Raw genomic sequence first — 19,261 nt, 5'->3', positions numbered from 1 at the left:
AACACTGCAAAACATGTTAAATTCCTCAAGAGACATGTTGTATTTAGACCCCATGGACGTGTACAAAGAGGATAACAACTGATATTTTTCCTGCTTATCGTCCTTCTCTGTGTACTCCAGGCGAACGAATAGCAAAGGACTTAGAAAGATTAGCAAGAAGAAGCCAAGGAATCGAAGAAGTGCTCTCCTCAAAAGTGGCTTCATGTTCAAGGTTTTAACGTCGAACGATGTAAACTGGGATTCTGTGTTAATCTCAGGACATGCAAGTACTGAGAAGTCAAATCCTGAAATAAAACAGATCATCAAAGTGCATAGGAAATACAATTTGTTTTAGTTCAGGTTACGGTAACTAAGTTCTTGGTTGCATATCCCAGAAACTCAAAAATGATTGAGTTCATTTAAAAACTGGCCAGAACAATATTTACTGCCGTTCAATGACTTGCTGCCCGAGAGTAACAATAGAATTTATTATTTCAGGATTCTTTCAGGAAAGGATAAACATTCTCTTCGTGTAATGTTGCCTGTGGAGTAATTACAGCCCCCCTAATAATAACTTGATTAGATTTTGAAAGATAAAGTTTTTTTTTTAGCTTGTACATACTTGCTCGTGGAATACTGACTGTGTGGCACTCTGAAACCGCAGAACGTGTATTAAGTAGTACAATTTTGCCATCTTTAGTGATCCCAAGACTCTTTCAGACGATGTACCTGAGCTTTCTGCATTATTATCAACTCTTTCGTTCCTGATTACTTTCACTCTTATAAATATTTTATGAGTTCAAAGGACAGCGCTTTCTGTTTGTGTGCATGCAAATTGAGAAATGAATCACAATTGGGTAAAACTACATAATACACTAGTTGACGATGTGGCCGAGGTTTTCGTCTTTTTCACCCATATAAATAATAAGGTTTGGTACGTTAAGACAATAGGCAAAACTGAATAAGGTTTCTCTTCACGAATACATTACCCTTTTCACCAACTCAAATTAACCTTTCCCTTCAAGCTTTCACGTTCGTGATCAAGTACTCTGAGAATTATCAAGGTCTTGTATTAAGTTCATTCACAACAATCAGTTCACAGGTTTTTTACGACGTTCTCTTACAAGGCATAATGCAAAGTAATAATGAATGGTACGTCTTGAGTAATACTCTAAGCTTATGAAAGTCAAACAATGATGTACCTCTGCAGGGGGCGTTCGTTAGATACGCTATGCGAGAATAGACCAAACAAAGAACTTCAGTCACACCTTAAAAAATTGATCAACTTAAAAATTAATTTTGATCTTTTTGTTTATGTTGCGGCTAAAAGTTTTCAAATCAGTTGAATTTTTTATTTTCTTTGTTCCGTATTTATCATCATAATCTGGAACAATAATCCTAAATAAAAATTTGATCTTGTAAGAGAACAGGGAATCGAACCATGTGAAATCGCAAAGAACTTTAGGGTCCGGAGGAAATGCTCAAACAAGTTCAATGTTTGATTTTCCAAATGTTTTTTATTCGGGACCTTATCGATAAAACTTTTTTTTTGTTCTCGTCTCTGCTAGGTCATATTGCTGTTGTTGGTAATTACTCTAACTTATCAAGACAGAATTGTCACTTGTTTACTTTAGTGTGGAAGACTTGTCAATGACTCCTTTGAGGATTAACTGGCAGGTGTGAGAATTTCCTCGAATGAATTTATTCCATAGACTCTATTGTCATCGTCGATTTGTATATTGTTTCATTCTTAAATGTTTTTCTTGAAGGGTATTGTTATCATTCAACGGTGTCAAGTTATCCAAACTGGAAAATTGGAGTCGTCCTTGACAAGGTTTTTCTTTGCATCCCCAGCCTTGACAATTCTCCACGATCAAGGCAAGGGAACCGTCAAATTTATATTTGTCGCATCTTTATTCGTCGGTATTGCTGAGGAGGAAATATTGCTGCGGGGAACTTGTCAAGGAGAAACCTTCGAAAAGTAAACATGGCAATTTTAGCTAGTCGTCTCGATTTTTTTTCTTTCAGAAGTGCTCGATTTAGTTTTCAGCTGAATTCATCCGAGGCTGAGAAAAATAAGTTCGTGACCAAATAATCATGGCTGCCGCGGCATCATCACCACTAATACCTGAAGCAAATTTTTAAGAGTTATATACTGATATGAAAGATATCACTATCGGCAGTTATTATGCCATCTGAGGCTTGTTAGTTGTTTAAAAGAGTTTCTCTTCCTCTTTTTTTGTGTTAACAAACTTGACAAGCATTAGTCAGATTGTTAAAGTTTGGAAAAGGCCGAAAAATAACTTCACTCTTATCTCAGTTTATTTACTTTAGGCGGCATAACGTCATTAAAAATACGTTTAAACTGCACAAAGAATTATCGCCATCATGACCTCAAAACTTCTTCTATTTGAGAAATTTTATACCAAAACAAGGTTTTTCTAAATTTCAATAAGGCTTTCATGTGCAGCTTCGACGCAAAACAGATTTCATTGCTATTAAACAGTCAGCTACATCTCAGTTAAGTGGCATACTTTCACTTTGTCAGTGCTATTTTCTTGCCTTTTTGGAGAGCAATTGGGTAAAGCAGTGTTCATTTCGTCCTGGGTTTTTCGAGAGACGCATAAGGGACACGCACGAGGGAACTTCAATTCCTCCAGAGCCGCCATGATGGAATTGATGACACTTGAAACAACGCATAAGCCAATCATGGCATAAATAGTCATGAACATACTGGAAAAAACCAGTAGACCAGTTTTTTTGGCTTTTTCTTCCGTAATAGAATTTTCCAGGTAGTGCTTTCGTTTCTCCGGCACGTAATCACCAAAACCGATTGTAGTTAGCGTAACGAACCAGAAATACACACTTTCAAGGAACGTCCAGCCATGTGAACGCATAACTAACGCACCGTTTGTCACAATTAATGTCACCATCAGGATAAACAGGATCACAGCACTTTTCATTTCTATTTTTTTCGGTTGCGCTCTTTTCAGCAGTTTGCTTTCAAACTTTGTTACGAGTGCGTTAACAAGTTTAGCAATTAGCTCCCCGGCGGATTTCAGCGCGAGTAAAGTTATGGGTATTCCAAGAAGGCATATGAAAATGCATAATAGTTGACCAGCGGGTGTTTGAGGTGTAATGTATCCATAACCTGCAAATTGCAAAATACCAAAGTTATTATCTGTAGTGTACCTTATCTGATGAAATTACGCAATCATCGGTTAAAAATCAAACATCATGAGCTTGAAGGGTGTCTCATGTCTAATGACCAGTCCGCAACTTTGTACTAATTCAACTTTTTCTTTATCATCGGAGTAATAAACTTGAACAAAATGCGAGGGTGATTAATATATTTTTTTTATCATTCGTTTGCTTATCACGAATCCTGTTTGACCTGTAGCCGTAATCCTCCGGTTACTTCTCTGGAATATTTTTTTCACTAATAATTAGCCAATTGTACTAAAATTGTAAGAAAGTTCTCAACCCGGCGCCGAATCCGAATTCGGCGTCGAATGTTCCAACTAGCGAAGTAGTTCCATTATTTCTACCTGTACATCAATTATCATCCATAAAGACACAAACCCCTTCGATTGACAACTTCACTTAACATCATCATATTCCCATTCTTTCAACTCATAAAGGCGCCAGTTTCCTTATTTTTACACAAGTTTCTATAGTCTCATTTCGAGAAGCTGGTCATTACCTATGGTAGTCATAGCTTGAAAGACGAATTCCAAGGAAACAGCATACGTCCACCGAGGCTTAGGCTGGCTCAGAGCTTCATGCGCGATGCTGGAAAAATTATTAAAATCTGTGATAGTCATGTTGTATTTAGACGCCATGGAAATATACAGGGACTTTAACAACTGGTCTTTCTCTTCTTTGCCATCTTTTCCCGTATGTTCCACAACAGAAAACAACCAAGCGCTTAAAGAGGCCCATGCTATGAAGCCAAAAGTGCGAAGAAATGTAGTCTTCCACAGGGAAGCCATAGCGGACTCTTTGGCTTAAACAAACACCTGCACCAGAAGGGAAGATGACACCGATACCTTAGAACAAATATGTTACTCACCAGCCGCGAGGTCCGTAATGAGAAAAAACTGTGCCCGGGGCGTTGGATACCCCCGGGGTGTTGGGTACCCCCGGGGTGTTGGATACCCCCGGGGCCGAAGACCGAGGGCGGAACTAAAGACAAAGGGCTCAGTTTTTCCAGATACGGACCGACTTAGGCCGGTAAAAAAAATTTTATTTTCTTCTAAAACTTAACGGAATGCTTGCCAAAAAAAAAGAGAAAAAGACCGTTACGGCAATATCCTCCAGAGGGAGAGGATTAACAAGTTATATGTCAAGGTCGTGTCCGAGGCCTTTGTTTAAAAATACTGTAAAGCCGGCAAAACGACAAATATTCATGAAAATTTGTAACGACTCACAAAAGCGTTGCCGTGCCCGTGAGCTGAGATATGAAAGTCTGGACCGAAGTAAGAACCAATCAGATTGCAAGATTCACTACAGTGTCCCCTTAGAAATAAATGAAAGCTCATATTTAGTCCCTTCAAAAGTCTGGCCTATACACCTGGACCAGACGGACAGAAATACTATTGACAGTACGTTCGTTACACGATAATACTCCAAAGTTAGAAAGGAAAATTTAGTTCTTAATGGAAAGGATGCCACTGATACGTTACAATGAAAATGAAGAGAATGAATTTTCAGCCTCAAACGAACTGATACTGTTCTTAAAGGGATTAGTGTTCGATATATGAAACTAGTGATACCATAGGATGTATTTGATCAGTCAAAACATGCGTAGATTTTAGTCCCTGATTTGTAAGCGAAACGAATAGGCACTTTTAGAGGCCCATGCCACATTAGATACATTAGTTCGTCCGCCTGCATCAGATGAACCGAGGAATAAATCCATCAAATACACAAAAATGGTTACAATTTCTGCACGAATGAAACTAGTAATACCATAGGATGTATTTGATCAGTCAAAACATGCGTAGATTTTAGTCCCTGATTTGCAAGTGAAACAAATGGGCACTTTTAGAGGCCCATACCACCTTAGATACATTAGTTCATCCGCCTGCATCAGATGAACTGAGGAATAAATCCATCAAATACACAAAAATGGTTACAATTTCTGCACGAATGAAACTAGTAATACCATAGGATGTATTTGATCAGTCAAAACATGCGTAGATTTTAGTCCCTGATTTGCAAGTGAAACGAATAGGCACTTTTAGAGGCCCATACCACCTTAGATACATTAGTTCATCCGCCTGCATCAGATGAACTGAGGAATAAATCCATCAAATACACAAAAATGGCTACAATTTTGGCACTAATGAAAACCCACTAAGCCTGGTTTCTGCTGATAAAAATTTAGGCGCTGAATATTATGCTGAACGGATAGGAAACTTTTGAAGATAAGACAAGTAGTTGGGAAAGGGCTCTCGCCAAACTACTACCTCTTGGTTGTCTGCTCGCAGTCATTATAAAATTCACCTTCGAAGCTGAACTCTGTCCGAATAGCAGAGATAAATCAACGACACTCACGAATAAACGTTGACAGCTTAAGATAAGACATATTTTAAGGTCTTAATGGCTTTACAGAGCGGATATTTTGATGGTGAACGCCAATAAATCTCATTATTGAAAACAAGGTTGGTAATTATCTGCCTCGCAGTAGAATAAAACAAGGATTCTTTGATATTTTATAAACCTAGGTTTGTCGCACTAGTTGGTTGAAATAGGAATTAATTCATCATGGCAGGTGGTCCAGTCTTGGGATCATCTCATTGTGTTTCCCTAACTCTTTAGGTTTAAAATGTGTCACTTACCGTTTTCTCCTTGCTTTTATCTTCCCTATATTCTAGGCAACTGAAACTTGGTAACTATTGTTGCCGACGAAGGAGGAATCAGGGGTGCCTTTTATACATATCTCTGTCATCCTAAGGATATCCTAAAAACGACCATAAATCCAACGTTATTCTTTCTTAGCCGGTAAATGCTAAACCCGTTATGCAGATACAGCGGTTTCATTGATATAGCAATGCATGGTAATGTCACAGCGACTGAAAGAAATGTAGCCTTGCCTCGGAGTCAAAACATCTTTTCACTGAACAATTTACATCAGTAAATGTTTACTTCCATTTGATCTTAATAAGTCATGTCTCCGCGTTTTCAACTGAAAGAGGTGGAATGTTGTTTTCCCGTTCAATAGGTATTTGCATTACTGCTGCCAATTTCCATGGCACTCTTGAAGCTTGGAAAATATTCATGGCGTTATGACGTTTTTAGATTTATTACTGAATGCCTCTTGTTAATGTTGCGCGCCAATCCGCTGCTTTGCGATGAAATAACGTTAATTCGTATTGTGTTAGAAACAATGTTTCTCTTATTTTTTTTTTCTTCTCTCTAATATATATCCATCACTTATCCGTCTTCGGAAAACCTTAAACGACGGCTGCAAACACAACAAATGTATGCACTTAATGCACCGACAATTACGTTCACGTCCCTTAAAAGCGTTCTTACTATCTGAATTAGATTGGCAACTGATGAAAGTGTATAAAAAGCTTAAATAATTTTGCTTAGACCTGAAAAAATAGTATTTTGATGCAATTTTTTGCCACAATACATAGCGTGTTTTTTTTTTTGGACACAATCATGTTATTTGTATTGGTGTTATTTTTCATTTGCTTGAAGGCAGAAAGCCAAGTAAAAGTTCCTTTTTGGCTAAAATTGCACAAGTATAAAATTCTCCCCAAATATGTAAAAGCGAACATAATTTCCAAGCATGGGAAGACTTAAGGATTACACTGAAAACTGAAATGTCACTCAATTGCAACAGCGTTGTCACTTACAGCCAGTAATGGATAACAAAGGCAATAAGCGGAAGACAACGCTATGATTCATGAATATGCAAACTATACGTGGTAACGTTTTAAGCCTTGGTCAAACGGCGCAAGATAGTCGATGAAAGTTGATTCTCTTCAAACTATCATCAACTATCACCAACTATCATTCGCATGGTCAAACAGCCAAAAAAGTTCGTGATAGTTGATGATAGTTCACCGGCAGTCGCGCGAGCAACTGAACTTCCTGTAACATCTCTGTTGTGGTAATCATTCAAAAAAATGTCCCAAAGGCAGGGCCGGGCCTCATATTCGTCTATTAGACGTAATATCAGGTCATTACTCCATCTCGCCGTTGAACGTTTAGTGAAACGCTGTTTTTTCGGCGGTGTCTCTTCGAATTCCTGCGAGTTGACGCTTTCTCCAGATTCTTGGATTTCAATATTTTCTTTCTCATTATTATTATCTTGGGTATAAAAACAAATTTCTGAAGCTGAAGCTGAAGCGTTTGGCGGCCATTTTAAACGAGCCCGCCGATTTTCGGGGAAAACAGCTGACCAAAAACTATCATGAACTATCATACGCGTGGGTGGTCAAACGAGAAAAACTATCATCGACTATCATGAAGAATTTGAACAAGCTCAAAATGAATGATAGTTGGTGATAGTCGATTATAGTGCATTATAGTTGGTGGTCGAACGGAAGCGCGCGTTTCAAATGTCATCGACTATCATCAACTATCATCGACTAACATGTGCCGTTTGACCAAGGCTTTAAGTTTAATCATTGGAGCCTGTCGGGTAGTACGTCTTCGTTTATCATTAAGATTAGTTCCTTTTCCTTTCGTGTTCGTTGGTCTGTTAATATAAAACGACAGATTTTTAAAGTGCAGTTGTTCGAGGGCTCTGTTTTTTTTAGTGCTACGAAAGTCTTGCCTAAACGTTCTTCTAAATGATGCTAAAATTAGTACATGAATTATTTAAACTGTTTAAAATTATGGGATGGATACAAGCTTTAATCAGTTTTTTTTTCTTTTACTATAAATTTTATTTTATCCCAATGAATTAGATTCGACGTCAGAAGCCAGATCTATTCCATGTTGATTCCACAGTTGGATAAAATTCATCTGAGTTCGGCGGGCAGTGGCACAAAGTTGGAATAGACGTTCTTCAAGTTTAGTATCAAATTTAGTTAACTTGACTTTTCGAAAGAAAATCATTCGCTATAAAACACAACTTGGCATAGAATGGGTGCCAAAGGAAGCTAATTTTTTTTTCTTTTTTTTTTCATTGTTTGAGTTTTGCTGTTCGTAAGAAAGGTTTAATTTACATTGGACTTCATAGAGATTAAAATGACGCTCCATACACATTTCCATCAGACATCAACAAAATAGTTGCGTCATCGTTAGTTAGCTCGATGAAAAATTCGGTGTCCAAAACTTAAATTCCTCTGGCCCAGAGTGCAGGGACGATCTGCAATTGAGTTAGAGAACATAGAGGCTCCTATCGGTTTTCTGTGTTTTCAAGATTCTCCAAACCTAGATTTTCCATTCTTCTAGACGTCATGTTATCGTCATGAGGTTGTTTTATTGTGTCAACGCGCCCCTGTCTTCTTCTAGAAATACGTGCGGAACACTTAAACCGCCAATTTCTTTCATCCAAGGCCGCCATGAGGGAGTTAAATACACTAGAAACAATACATAATCCTCCCACAACAAGAACCAGTTCCAAAAAGCTTAACAAACTTGGGGAACTGTTTTCGTTCGAGGGATTGGTCGCTTTGAGCCTCTCTGGAATGTAGTCACCAAAACCCATTGTTGTTAGTGTTACAAACCAGAAATAAACTCCCTCGACGAATGTCCAGCCCTCTAAATTTGACACAACCACAGCATTCATCACAATTTCTAACACCATAAATAAAAACAAGATCACTGCACTCTTTTTTTCTACATTGTTTGGTTCTTCTATTTTAAGGATTTTCATCTCGAACTTCTTCACAAGTGTGTTGACTCGTTTGACAATGATTGCACCAATGGAGTTTAGCATAAGGAGAGTGATTGGAATGCCAAGTAGACAAAGGAAGATGCATAGTATTTGGCCTTCAGGTGTCTTCGGAGTTATATTTCCAAAGCCTGCAAAATAGAGACCAGAAACAAAAATTAACACGTTAGGTTGGTGGGATGGTCGAACCCTGCCGGTTTGCGGCCCCAAGCAATTCCAATTATAACTTTCTGGGATTTGATGCACCAAGAAGAATTTCAAAGACAAGCCTGAGCCATACTTAAGGCGAACCCACGTTGAGTCTTTTTAAGTAAGAATCCTTATGATGCAGTTACGTTCATTGGATCTTCTGGCTGACTCCGTCACTGTTGGTGCTTTAGATTCTGATTATTTCCCGGATAAATTTTTTTAAAAATGACATTTTGTTATAGCTTAGACACATCTCGTGTTTTAACTTACCTATAGTGGTCATGGCTTGAGTGACAAAGATCAAAGCGGTAAAAAACGTCCACCTAGGGTTAGGTTTGCTCAACGCCTCGAACGAGGAGCTGGAAAAGTTTTTGAAATCTACTTCCGTCATGTTGTACTTAAATGGCATTGTCTTGTACAGAGACAGTAGCAACTGTTCTTTCTCTTCAGTCTCATCTTTTTCAGTGTATTCAACCATAGCGAACAGCCAAGCACTAAGTGAACTCCATAGTAAGAAAGCAAAGGTCCGAAAGATCATTGCTTTGAAGAGAGGATCCATGGCCGAGAAATTACACCTTCAAAAAGAGTTTCATTAGAAATATCAGAACAGAGCTCTATGCCAACAAGACTCCATGAGGTGAACTATCATTTCAATACCGCAAAACCAGTCAGAAAATTACTGAAGTGGGACTGATCGATGGTCAATGATCAATCACAAGGTATTTGTAAAGGAAAACACCATTTCTACTGAATTATTTTAGGTGAAACAGCAGGTGTCCATTGCACACGGTAATTTCAGGATGATAAGGTGGTCTTTTCATCGTTTGTAATTCTGCAGAGTTCATAGCAGCACTCGTTGTCTTCTTGAATCATCTATAGCTAGCTTTACAATTGGAAGAATGATCTTTGCCGATATCTTTCTGCGTACTCAGCTAAACTGACAGCTAGATTAAATCATTGACACTTTTTAACGTAACTTCCTCACCATCCTCTAACTTACTAAATAGCCTTTTTCTTCTCTTCTTCACAAATAACATCCTAAAGTGCTACGGCTTTCTTAATATCCTCCATCTTATATTGAAACGGAAGCAATTTAGCTTGAAATATTTTGGTTTTAGGGTACTTCGTCAAGGGCGAAATGTCAAGAATAGGTGAGTGTAAGAAATTTACCTTCTCTTGACAAGAATTCCACGTAGAAATGGTATCCTAACATACCCGTTGGTTGTTTTTTTTTTTTGGTATTAGCAAAAACCATCTGGCTTTATTCAAATACGGTATACAAAATTTGCATTGAGGCTTTAATAAATAGTCTGCCTTCTTAAGTAAGAATAATTTCTATTGATTCACAAAAACGAAGAAATTTTATTGAACGCAATAAATTCTTATTTCCATAGCTGGTTACTATAACTGTGGTGGAGTCTACGCAGCACTTCAGTGAACGGTTTGATAACGCGAAGGTAAAATCCGTACTGGCCGCTTTTACTCAAATACAGACTTACCTGACGGCTGTATCAACGCTTCTACCTCAGTTTTGCGATACACCAGAATTTTTTGGCGCCTTAAATTGACTATAACCACTGTTGTGGTTACGTGCCTGTTGAAGTAAACATTTGGTTGGCATTCTCAGGGTCTCTCCTTGTAATGATTTGCAGTAAATATCTTTCATAGCTTTTTACACGAATTTCGTGCTGTCTCGTGGCAACTGTTTTTACCTGTCATTAAGGACTGAAAAGCTCTGCTGGAGATGGCATTCATCTCCGCCGAATATTTACAAATCCCTGTATCATGAATATACATTAGCTTTGGATGATTATAATTGATTTGGCTTATTTCCAGTAATGTAGCTTGCCCGTCGATGATTTCATGGGCATATAGCCTTGACATCTTCATTTCTGTACTTTAAGAGGTCACATTGATAAAGATTAACATCACATTTTGTTATTCATGAGGAAACTGCATTTGGCAAATGCTTTTGGCACAATTTCAATTTTTTTTCGCGGCGATGGTGGAAAATTGATGGGTAATTCATATAACGGTGTAAGGAAGCAGTTACCAGTCTGGCCCCGGTTGTTCGAAGGATGGATAACGTTATACACTGGATAAATCTCTATCCGGTGGATAGCGCAGTACGTTTTGGTAACACTTGTCCGCTGGATAGCGATTTATCTGTTGGATAGCGTTATCCGCCCTTTGAACAACCGGAGCCTGGAAGGAAAAAATTCTCCTTTATTTTGATTCCACCGAAAGGAAAATAACTACGGCTTGCGATAGGTTACATTCAAATCGGTAACACTTCCTATCTTAATTAGACAAAGTTACAAAAAAGAGATTCCATGCCTTACTGGGTTATCACCATGACATGAATTTATCTAACCCTTACCCTAAACCTAGGTGTATCTCCACTGACTACGATATAGTGGCCAATATCATGCAAAAGAAATGCACTCCACTCAGTTAAGAATGTCTATTTTGAGCAATACATTTTCAGTCATTGACATCACTATGAGTACAAAAAAGAAATTAAAATATTCACAAATTAGTAGTTTAGGGTGTGTTTGGTCGTCCACGAACCAGTTATATCGTTAAAGTTCGTTTAATTCCATTGATATGTTCACATCCTTCATCTTGGATCCAACTTGCTTCGGGCCAGAATATTCCACCTTTAAATCACGTACATCAGGAATACTTTCCTGCTTTTCTTCTTCTTCTTCAAGGTATTTCGGATCTGTTTTCTTTTTCTTTCGTGAAATACAACCAGGGCATCCGCTACGGCATCTTCGTTCTTCCATAACCACCGCAATTGCGTTTAGCACACTTGAGACAATGCACAACGCAACAATGTAGTAAAACGCTTTGAGGAGATCTTTGAATATTGGGAAAGTGATCTGCATTGAGTCTGATGACTTATAACTGTGACTTTCAGAATTATTGAAAGATAACTTTTTGATCCTTGCAGGTTTCCAAAGAACGTAGTCACCAAATCCGATTGTAGTAAATGTTACAAACCAGAAGTAGACCCCTTCAACGAAAGACCAGTGTAAATCCCTAATCAACAAGGCACTCACGACAATCAAAAGCACCATAAATGAAAACAAGATCACTGCACTCTTCGTTTGCATCTGTTTTGGTTCTGGTATTTTAAGCATTTTCTTTTCAAACTTTGAGACGATTGTGTTAAGCCATTTGGCGATAAGTTCGCCGATGGATTTCAATGTGAGCAAAGTAATGGGAATCCCCAGTAAACAGACAAAGATACACAACGACTGACCAGCGGATGTCTGAGGAGTGATGAATCCATACCCTGTAAAACACAGATATGAACAAGAATTAAAAAAAGGGAGAGGATGCAAAACCAAGAGCCGGTGGATAGGGTGTACACTTGATGGAAGGTATTCCACTAGATGAAGCATGCTAAAATCATTTTGTACGAGCAAGCAAGCGATTACATGTGTCCTTTTGCTCGATCCTCTGTTTGTCTTTTTCCTTACTTGGTCTAGGGAGAGTTCTGAGAATTGAAGAAAGTTACCTTAAACAAAGGAAGGCATCAGTTCTCGCAAATGAAAGGCAAGCATCGAATAGTTCGCGGAAACAAACTCTGTGAGTGACTAACTCGACGGTGTCAATAGAGTAATGGCTTTACGGTTAAAACTTTCGTCAATTAACGCCGGGCTAAAGGTTAGTCGGCGAGAAAAGCTTGCGAGAATAAATGGGATTCCGCTTTCACTTTGTTCTCTTCGTTGCGTATCTCGATTCTTTCCCATTTCTCTTAAGATTCTTTGGATCAATAACTGACGGCTGGGAGCTAAGCAGACTCATTTGTACATAACCTTGTGTCATTCATTCTATTTTTTCATAGTCTTAAAAATTAATAATATCATATCTCACCTTACCTATTGTGGTCACAGCTTGAATTACGAACGTAACTGCAACGTGGTAGTTCCATTGAGGCTTAGGCTCGCTCAATGCTTCATATGCAATTGTAGAAATTTCATTGAATTCCTCGAGGCTCATGTTGTATTTTGAAGCCATGGATTTGTAAAGCGAGAGTAACAAATCATATTTTTCCTTTTTATCATCTTTCCCCGTGTATTCTACTGTCACAAACAACCATGCACTAAATGAAGTCCATAACAAAAAGCCAAACGTTCGAAGAAACGCAGTTTTCAACAGCGTATGCATCGCCAATGCTTTGTCTTTATTATATACCTTTTCCTGCGAAAATAAAGGAAAGGATCGTAATATGTAATGCTTTCGGTAATATGTTGATGCCAATAAAAACTTGGCTGTCATCTCACGATTACAGAGTAATATGTCGGGGGAGGAAAACAAAGGGAAACTGAATACCTTGAAGTCTTCGAAGATAGTGAGATTCAAGGAGTGAAATTTGATTGTGCTGGTGCACCTGCTGATTCACATCGTTATTATCCGGATAACACCTCCTAAATTACGAATTTCGAAAGGGTTAATCTAACATGACTTGTTATAGAAGGTTCAGTGGCTGCAAGTTTGTATTAAACCTAGCAACGTTCGATTCAGACGTTGCAGCATTGCCTTTCGCTTGAAGAGGTTGAAATGCAAAACAAAACAAGGACAACAAACAAATATCTATCTGCTCTATCAAGATTAAAATAAAGCAACCAGCGTTTAAAAAAAATTGAATATTAATAGTTAGCTGCTTTCAACACATACCAAGTTTTTAACATTTTATTTTTTGCAATAAACCATTATATCGTAGTTTAAACTGTGTCAAACGTTTGCGTTTTCAGTGATCATTCTGAGTAATCATTTACTCAGAAATTTAAGGCATCTTCCCAGAATGTGGACAATGAAGACAGCACTGCAACGTTTTACAGGCTTTGAGCTCAGTAATAAATAGAAATTAATTGCAATTTACTTAGATAGAGTTTTATGATAAAACTAGCTCGCGATTGGAGTGTTTGGCAAAGAAAACACGAATCAGAAATTAATTGATACCTTCTCCTCACACTTGCCTCATAAAACTACGATCAGTTTTTCCTCTAAAAGAGATGCTAGGCCAACAATGCCATTCTGCACGACTGCATGACATTCCATGATTCGTTCATCACCATTTGAAGATTTTTCCAAAAAAAAAATTTAATATTCAAAGGAACGAAAAACATAATTAGTTAGCCTGGTACGTCATATTCTAGTGTTATTTATACAAGTTTTCCCGATGAAATTAGAGGCCTTGACAGATTGTCACCACGAAGCACCAATAAAAAAAAAGACCACCGGAATGATCTTCTGCAGGGCTACACTTTACTCTGTGGGAAACACTTGATAAGTGACTTTCGTATGCTAATATGGGGACATTTTCGTCTACATGACTAAGGTTACTTTAAGCACGTAGAAAATATCTAGATGAGACTTTTAAACAAAATAGTGGCAGTAACGACATTTTTACAAACTTCCTGTAAGCTTTTTTCAAAATAAAGCCGTGTTTGTATGGATGATAATGATGTATTTAGGGAGGGTGTTTAGCATCGGCAAATAAATGTTCGTTGTCGACGAATTTCAATAGTTCTTTTTAACAGTTGTGGGCTTGTTGGGCAAGCCTTTGAACAGGAGTGAGGCTAAGGGTAACCTTGTTATGATAGAGATGTTGCTGCTTTTCAAATGCAAATGTCTTTGTTATCATGCTAACTAGATACAGGTCTCTATCACAACAGGGTCATCCTTAGCCTTACTCCTGTTCAAAGGCTTGGCCACCAAGCCCAGAACTGTAAAAAGGACTATTGTGGATGTCTGTAGTCCATCTCGCTTCATACTGTGCCGCTGACCTTACGCAGCCGGAGAGACGAATTGGACTTGTAAGACTTGTAATTACGTCTGGGGTCTTTAAAATCTCCCTATAACTAAAGTCGCCAGATTTTTATTATTGTGAGTGTGTGTGTGTGTGTGTGTGTGTGTTTTTTTTTTTCTACTTTTATACTTTGTGTCAGGTTGGTTCTATTCAGAGCACAATTTGCTTGCAAGTTTAATTGCATAAATGAGAATTTCTATCTCACGCAATTTGGTTGGGGTCGACTGAGGAGGTGACATTACTGCCATCTTCCTGACTTGTTTTGATGCCCAAAAGACCCGTAATGTATTTGTGTAATTGAAAGTCAACTGTTGGTAAGTGTCGCAGTAACCTCAAACTAGCTTTACATCTATCCATGATTATTTGTTGATTTGTCATCTGCTGAGGTGAATAGCAATGCTGATGCCTTTTTCTATCCGGCGAAAAACTCGTTTAATTTTTTTTTTTTCTTGTGGCATGTATCAATTTGATTTACGAGTTGACTTGTAGGGGTGTTAACTCGTTGGTCAGTTGACTTATGGGCGAATTAGCATATTGGGCGAGTACACTGCAGGCGAGTTGTGTGAGCAAGTTGATCCATAACAGAATTCAACCTTGAGCAAGTTAACTTGTGCGTGAGTTAACCCATTGGCGAGTCAAGTTGTGGCCGGGTTGATCTATTGGTAAGTCGAGGTGAGGGCGAGTCGACCTGTTGTGAATTAGTCGGTGGGTGAGTGGACTCCTGGACTGGTGTAAAACAGTTACTTCGGTTCATTTACTGCACCACTGGTGTCATGTTTTCCTTGTGAAATCCATAGTTATCCATGCTCAAGCAAGTCGCCGTGTTAGCTTCGCCTTCTGTTGGAGTGTAATCATCAATGTCCCCTTGATTCTGTGTCCTTCTGGAGACACATCCGGGACACGGAGGCCGACACTTGTGTTCTTCGAGGGCCATCATTATGGAATTGAGAACACTCGAGACGATGCACAAGCCCAAAATCAAGTACAATGGGAGAAAAAGACCTTCGAAAATAAATTCGGTTTCTCCTCCGTCCCGAGGTCTTTTGTCGTTGTCTTCGTACGTAAAATCATTCGGAGTTAATTGCCTCATCCTTTTGGGAAGCCCTGGCACGTAGTCACCAAATCCGATTGTAGTAAATGTTATAAACCAGAAATAAGCACCTGTGACGAAAGACCAATTTGCAAAGTAAACCAACAACAGGCTGCTTAACACTATTAATAATGTCATCATCACAAACAGAATCAGAGCACTTTTTGCTTGCAACTTGTTGGGCTCGGACCTCTTCAAGATTTTCTTCTCAAACTTTGTAACAGATGTGGCCACCCCTTTGGCTATGAGTTCACCGACTGACTTAAATGCAAGCAATGTGATAGGAATTCCCAGCAACGAGACGAAGATGCAAAGCATCTGGCCTGTCTGTGTCCGAGGAGTGATATATCCATAGCCTGCAGGAAACGGAAAAAAAGGAATGGATAGACTTGTTAAAAAGTGATAAATTAGTAGTTTGTGTGCTTGACTCTGGACCATACGGCGCTGTGTTCTTATATGGTAACTCGCTCCCCCAGAATACAAATCATTATCGTCAGGAGGAACTTGGCTATTACTAGGGGTTGTGAAAATTATCTGCGATGGATTAAAATCCCGCCCATGGCAGATACAACACTCTCAGCCCCTTTGAAGCAGTTTTTAACTGACTTTTTGCTTCCTTCTCTGATTGGTCAACTTGCACCGGCCAGTTAACCAAACATTTGCAAAAATAAACTCAATCGCGTTTTTAGTACCTACGTTTCCGCTCCGCGCTTCGTTCAAATTGCTTGTTATTGCATTGAGTTTTTATCGGCTCCTCGTTATTTTTCTTTTTTCTGATGATCTTTCGTGATTAATCTGCGTCATATTTCACCCATTCGAAGCACACTCAGTGCCATGATAAAACTATGCTAGGCTCACACGATAGAGCGGAGTAATCGGCCGGTAAGCTTGTGAAATTTAATTTACTTCGCGAAAACATTGTAGGAAAACTTCCTGTACTACTTTAATGAAGCGAACTCTCGAGAAATATTCTACATCTTAATGTATACTTAGGCTTACCAATGGTGGTTAGAGACTGAAAAACAAAATCCGTTGCTCTGCAGTACGTCCATTGTAATTTAGGCTGGCTCAAAGCCTCGTAAGCGGAATTGGAGATATTATTAAACTCTTCGATGCTCATGTTGTATTTAGACGCGAGAAACTCGTACAAAGAAAGCAACAACTTATATTTTTCTTCTTTTTCGTCTGTTTCCTCATATTCAACCACGACAAACAACCAAGCACTAAGAGAGACCCAAAGAAAGAAGCCAAGAGTTCGAAGAAGCACTGCTTTTATCAGGAGGTTCATTTCAAGTCTTTAGAACTATAATCACTGAAATAAAGAACAAAACATTTGAATGCCAAACAATATTTGATGAGCTGGAGGAAGCCCAGCCGAAATATCCAATTTAATTGACTGATATTGAGTAATAAGGCAGGTGAAAATTTGCATGGTCATATACCATTGTGACCCATTATGGGTTAAATGACAGTTTACGTCTCAAGGCTCAATGGCCATTTCCGTTGCTTGAGCTACTTTTGACTTCTATTTTTCTATTGCGTGCGACTCTAATTGTTTAAACACTTAGCTGAAAAGTAACGATATATTTTTCTTGATGTTTATGATTTCTAAGTTTCCAGTAGTATTAATGACCTGTGCTGAGATATTCACCCCAAACGACTAACATCCACTTACAAAGGCTCCACACTAACTTAGCATTTTGGCTCATGCTAGGAGAACCTGCTTTTTTCATTTTTTCCTTTACTCAAATCTATTTTAAGTGGCTTAAATTCGTACACCTTAAATGTCTTTTCAATTTGGAAAGCGCCAAAGTTAGTAGAGGCTTCAGATTAGGCTTTCATTCTATTTTTTTTCCTCGATCTAAACATTCAAATGAAATTTTGGTGAAATCCGGAATGCTCGGAAACCGAAGGAAGGGAATAAGCTGAGTTCTAATACCAATGCGTAAAACCATCGGAAGATCTTACTGAAAACTAAAATTTACAATTCACTATAACCAGTGCCTTGCAAAGAATCAATTCGAAATGCAGAGGATACACATATATATTGCCTTCCTAACGTGGTATAATTAGAACGACTGGATCAATGGGGGATTTTCAAAATTACTTATCTAAAATTGCTAAATAAATGACAAGTTTTCTTAGTTACTCTCACCTAAGTAACACTGGAGTGATACCGGCAGTTATCAGCCAAAGCTTTCAAAAACTGGTTGTAGTTTCTTCTGAAGCTCGCTTTAATAAATAAAGCTACTTCGTGTCACGTGCATTCATAATTAATCGGCACTGGTGGGTTTTTCAATCCAGAGCATATTTCTGCGTTAATTTTGAGTTTCAAAAATCGAGTTATGTTGAAAATTTAGGGGAAAAAGTTGATAAGTACCGCCCCGTCTGAGAGACGCAAACATATTACTTGCCATATTTCTTTCGGTGTCAGCCCCACTTTTCAGATGATGAAACTAAAGAATTTGAACTTCTTTCTTGAAAGTTACCTTCCACAATTAAAATACGTTACAGTTTATGCCCAGGTTAAACGCTTTTATCCCCGTAGCTGACTTATAATTGAGATAGTGGCTTCCCATTAACAACAGCAGTAAAGGTTGTCATCGTGTTACATACAACAAGTTTTCTCTCAAGTCTAAAACGTATGCAAACGACCTTTCACCAAATTAGCGATAGAAACAAGCTTCACTTACAGTATGGTGCATGAAGAGATCTCGTTAGCAGAATTGTACGACAATGTCAAAACATCACGTTTGGGTTACTTAAGCCCAGCACCTGCTGTAATTTTGCATTTCAAAGATAGCATGCATGGAAAAAATAACTAACTTTTAAGCAATTTGGCGGAAAACAATTTATCTACTCACAGCTGCAGTGTACTTGTAAATTCAAGGATTGATTATTGATTTATGCTACCAGAAGATCCTCCATTCAGCAAGGAATATTTGAAAATTTTACATTTGGCCATCAGTGGCATAAAGCTGACTCGTGATTCTAAAATGTAGGAATAGTTTTGTGCCAGTTAAGTTTATGTTTTTATGAACACATTAAAAATTTTGATTTAAAAATGATGTTATGTGCTTAGTCATAGACAGAAGAATCGAGAAAGCCTGGTGCTTTTTTCATTTCTTAGAAAAGAGTTCATGGTTTTGCCGCAATAACTTGATTACTGAAGAACGCTTGTATTTGCCATGATCAGGCTTCTAACGGCTACAGCTTCTGAAGTGATTACTCTTTAATCATTTTTAAAATACCAAGAAAAGCCATTTCCACTTTAAACCACTACAAGCAACGGTGATTATGTTTTTCCAATCCTAAGCAA

General features: G+C 38.3%; 5 protein-coding genes across 5 annotated transcripts in view; all 5 read right to left on the bottom strand.

Moving 5' to 3' along the window:
- The window catches only part of LOC111335547 (potassium channel subfamily K member 15-like), a 4,727-nt gene extending 2,571 nt beyond the window's left edge, over nt 1–2,156 (bottom strand). Inside the window, exon 1 of the mRNA XM_088746040.1 lies at nt 1–2,156. This exon is cut by the window's left edge and continues 85 nt beyond it. Within this exon, the coding sequence (XP_088602166.1) occupies nt 1–303 (303 nt within the window). The 5' untranslated portion in view covers nt 304–2,156.
- A 123-nt stretch (nt 2,157–2,279) lies between these two features.
- Nucleotides 2,280–6,289, bottom strand: LOC111335540 (potassium channel subfamily K member 9-like). Its single transcript, XM_022941471.2, has 3 exons — nt 5,823–6,289; nt 3,683–3,998; nt 2,280–3,130 (listed from the first exon to the last, which is right to left on the bottom strand). Exons 2-3 carry the CDS (start codon nt 3,969–3,971, stop codon nt 2,490–2,492), a joined length of 930 nt encoding a protein of 309 aa, XP_022797206.1. The 5' UTR covers nt 3,972–3,998; nt 5,823–6,289; the 3' UTR covers nt 2,280–2,489.
- Nucleotides 6,290–7,596: 1,307 nt separating this feature from the next.
- LOC111335541 (two pore potassium channel protein sup-9-like) lies at nt 7,597–11,093 on the bottom strand. Its single transcript, XM_022941472.2, has 3 exons — nt 10,528–11,093; nt 9,299–9,603; nt 7,597–8,970 (listed from the first exon to the last, which is right to left on the bottom strand). The coding sequence occupies exons 2-3, from the start codon at nt 9,585–9,587 to the stop codon at nt 8,342–8,344; spliced, it is 918 nt and encodes a 305-aa protein (XP_022797207.1). The 5' UTR covers nt 9,588–9,603; nt 10,528–11,093; the 3' UTR covers nt 7,597–8,341.
- A 146-nt stretch (nt 11,094–11,239) lies between these two features.
- On the bottom strand, nt 11,240–13,593 carry LOC111335554 (uncharacterized). The gene is made up of 2 exons (XM_022941488.2): nt 12,919–13,593; nt 11,240–12,329 (listed from the first exon to the last, which is right to left on the bottom strand). The coding sequence occupies exons 1-2, from the start codon at nt 13,316–13,318 to the stop codon at nt 11,611–11,613; spliced, it is 1,119 nt and encodes a 372-aa protein (XP_022797223.2). The 5' UTR covers nt 13,319–13,593; the 3' UTR covers nt 11,240–11,610.
- A 123-nt stretch (nt 13,594–13,716) lies between these two features.
- LOC111335553 (two pore potassium channel protein sup-9-like) lies at nt 13,717–19,085 on the bottom strand. The gene is made up of 3 exons (XM_022941487.2): nt 18,098–19,085; nt 16,942–17,254; nt 13,717–16,298 (listed from the first exon to the last, which is right to left on the bottom strand). Exons 2-3 carry the CDS (start codon nt 17,228–17,230, stop codon nt 15,607–15,609), a joined length of 981 nt encoding a protein of 326 aa, XP_022797222.1. The 5' UTR covers nt 17,231–17,254; nt 18,098–19,085; the 3' UTR covers nt 13,717–15,606.
- Nucleotides 19,086–19,261: the final 176 nt, after the last annotated feature.

The sequence above is a fragment of the Stylophora pistillata genome, chromosome 1 (genome assembly GCF_964205215.1).
Source record: "Stylophora pistillata chromosome 1, jaStyPist1.2, whole genome shotgun sequence".
Taxonomy (NCBI): Eukaryota; Metazoa; Cnidaria; class Anthozoa; order Scleractinia; family Pocilloporidae; genus Stylophora; species Stylophora pistillata.
Note: the sequence above shows the minus strand (reverse complement) of the source record. Positions and strands in the feature narration are given on the sequence as shown.

Excerpts from the sequence above, each read along its gene's own strand:
- LOC111335540 (XM_022941471.2), bottom strand. The coding sequence starts at position 3,971 with ATGGCTTCCCTGTGGAAGACTACATTTCTTCGCACTTTTGGCTTCATA. Across the intron at positions 3,131-3,682 it reads TCAAGCTATGACTACCATAG|GTTATGGATACATTACACCT; the intron begins GTAATGACCAGC and ends TGCAATTTGCAG.
- LOC111335541 (XM_022941472.2), bottom strand. The coding sequence starts at position 9,587 with ATGGATCCTCTCTTCAAAGCAATGATCTTTCGGACCTTTGCTTTCTTA. Across the intron at positions 8,971-9,298 it reads TCAAGCCATGACCACTATAG|GCTTTGGAAATATAACTCCG; the intron begins GTAAGTTAAAAC and ends TCTATTTTGCAG.
- LOC111335554 (XM_022941488.2), bottom strand. The coding sequence starts at position 13,318 with ATGACAGCCAAGTTTTTATTGGCATCAACATATTACCGAAAGCATTAC. Across the intron at positions 12,330-12,918 it reads TCAAGCTGTGACCACAATAG|GGTATGGATTCATCACTCCT; the intron begins GTAAGGTGAGAT and ends TGTGTTTTACAG.
- LOC111335553 (XM_022941487.2), bottom strand. The coding sequence starts at position 17,230 with ATGAACCTCCTGATAAAAGCAGTGCTTCTTCGAACTCTTGGCTTCTTT. Across the intron at positions 16,299-16,941 it reads TCAGTCTCTAACCACCATTG|GCTATGGATATATCACTCCT; the intron begins GTAAGCCTAAGT and ends CGTTTCCTGCAG.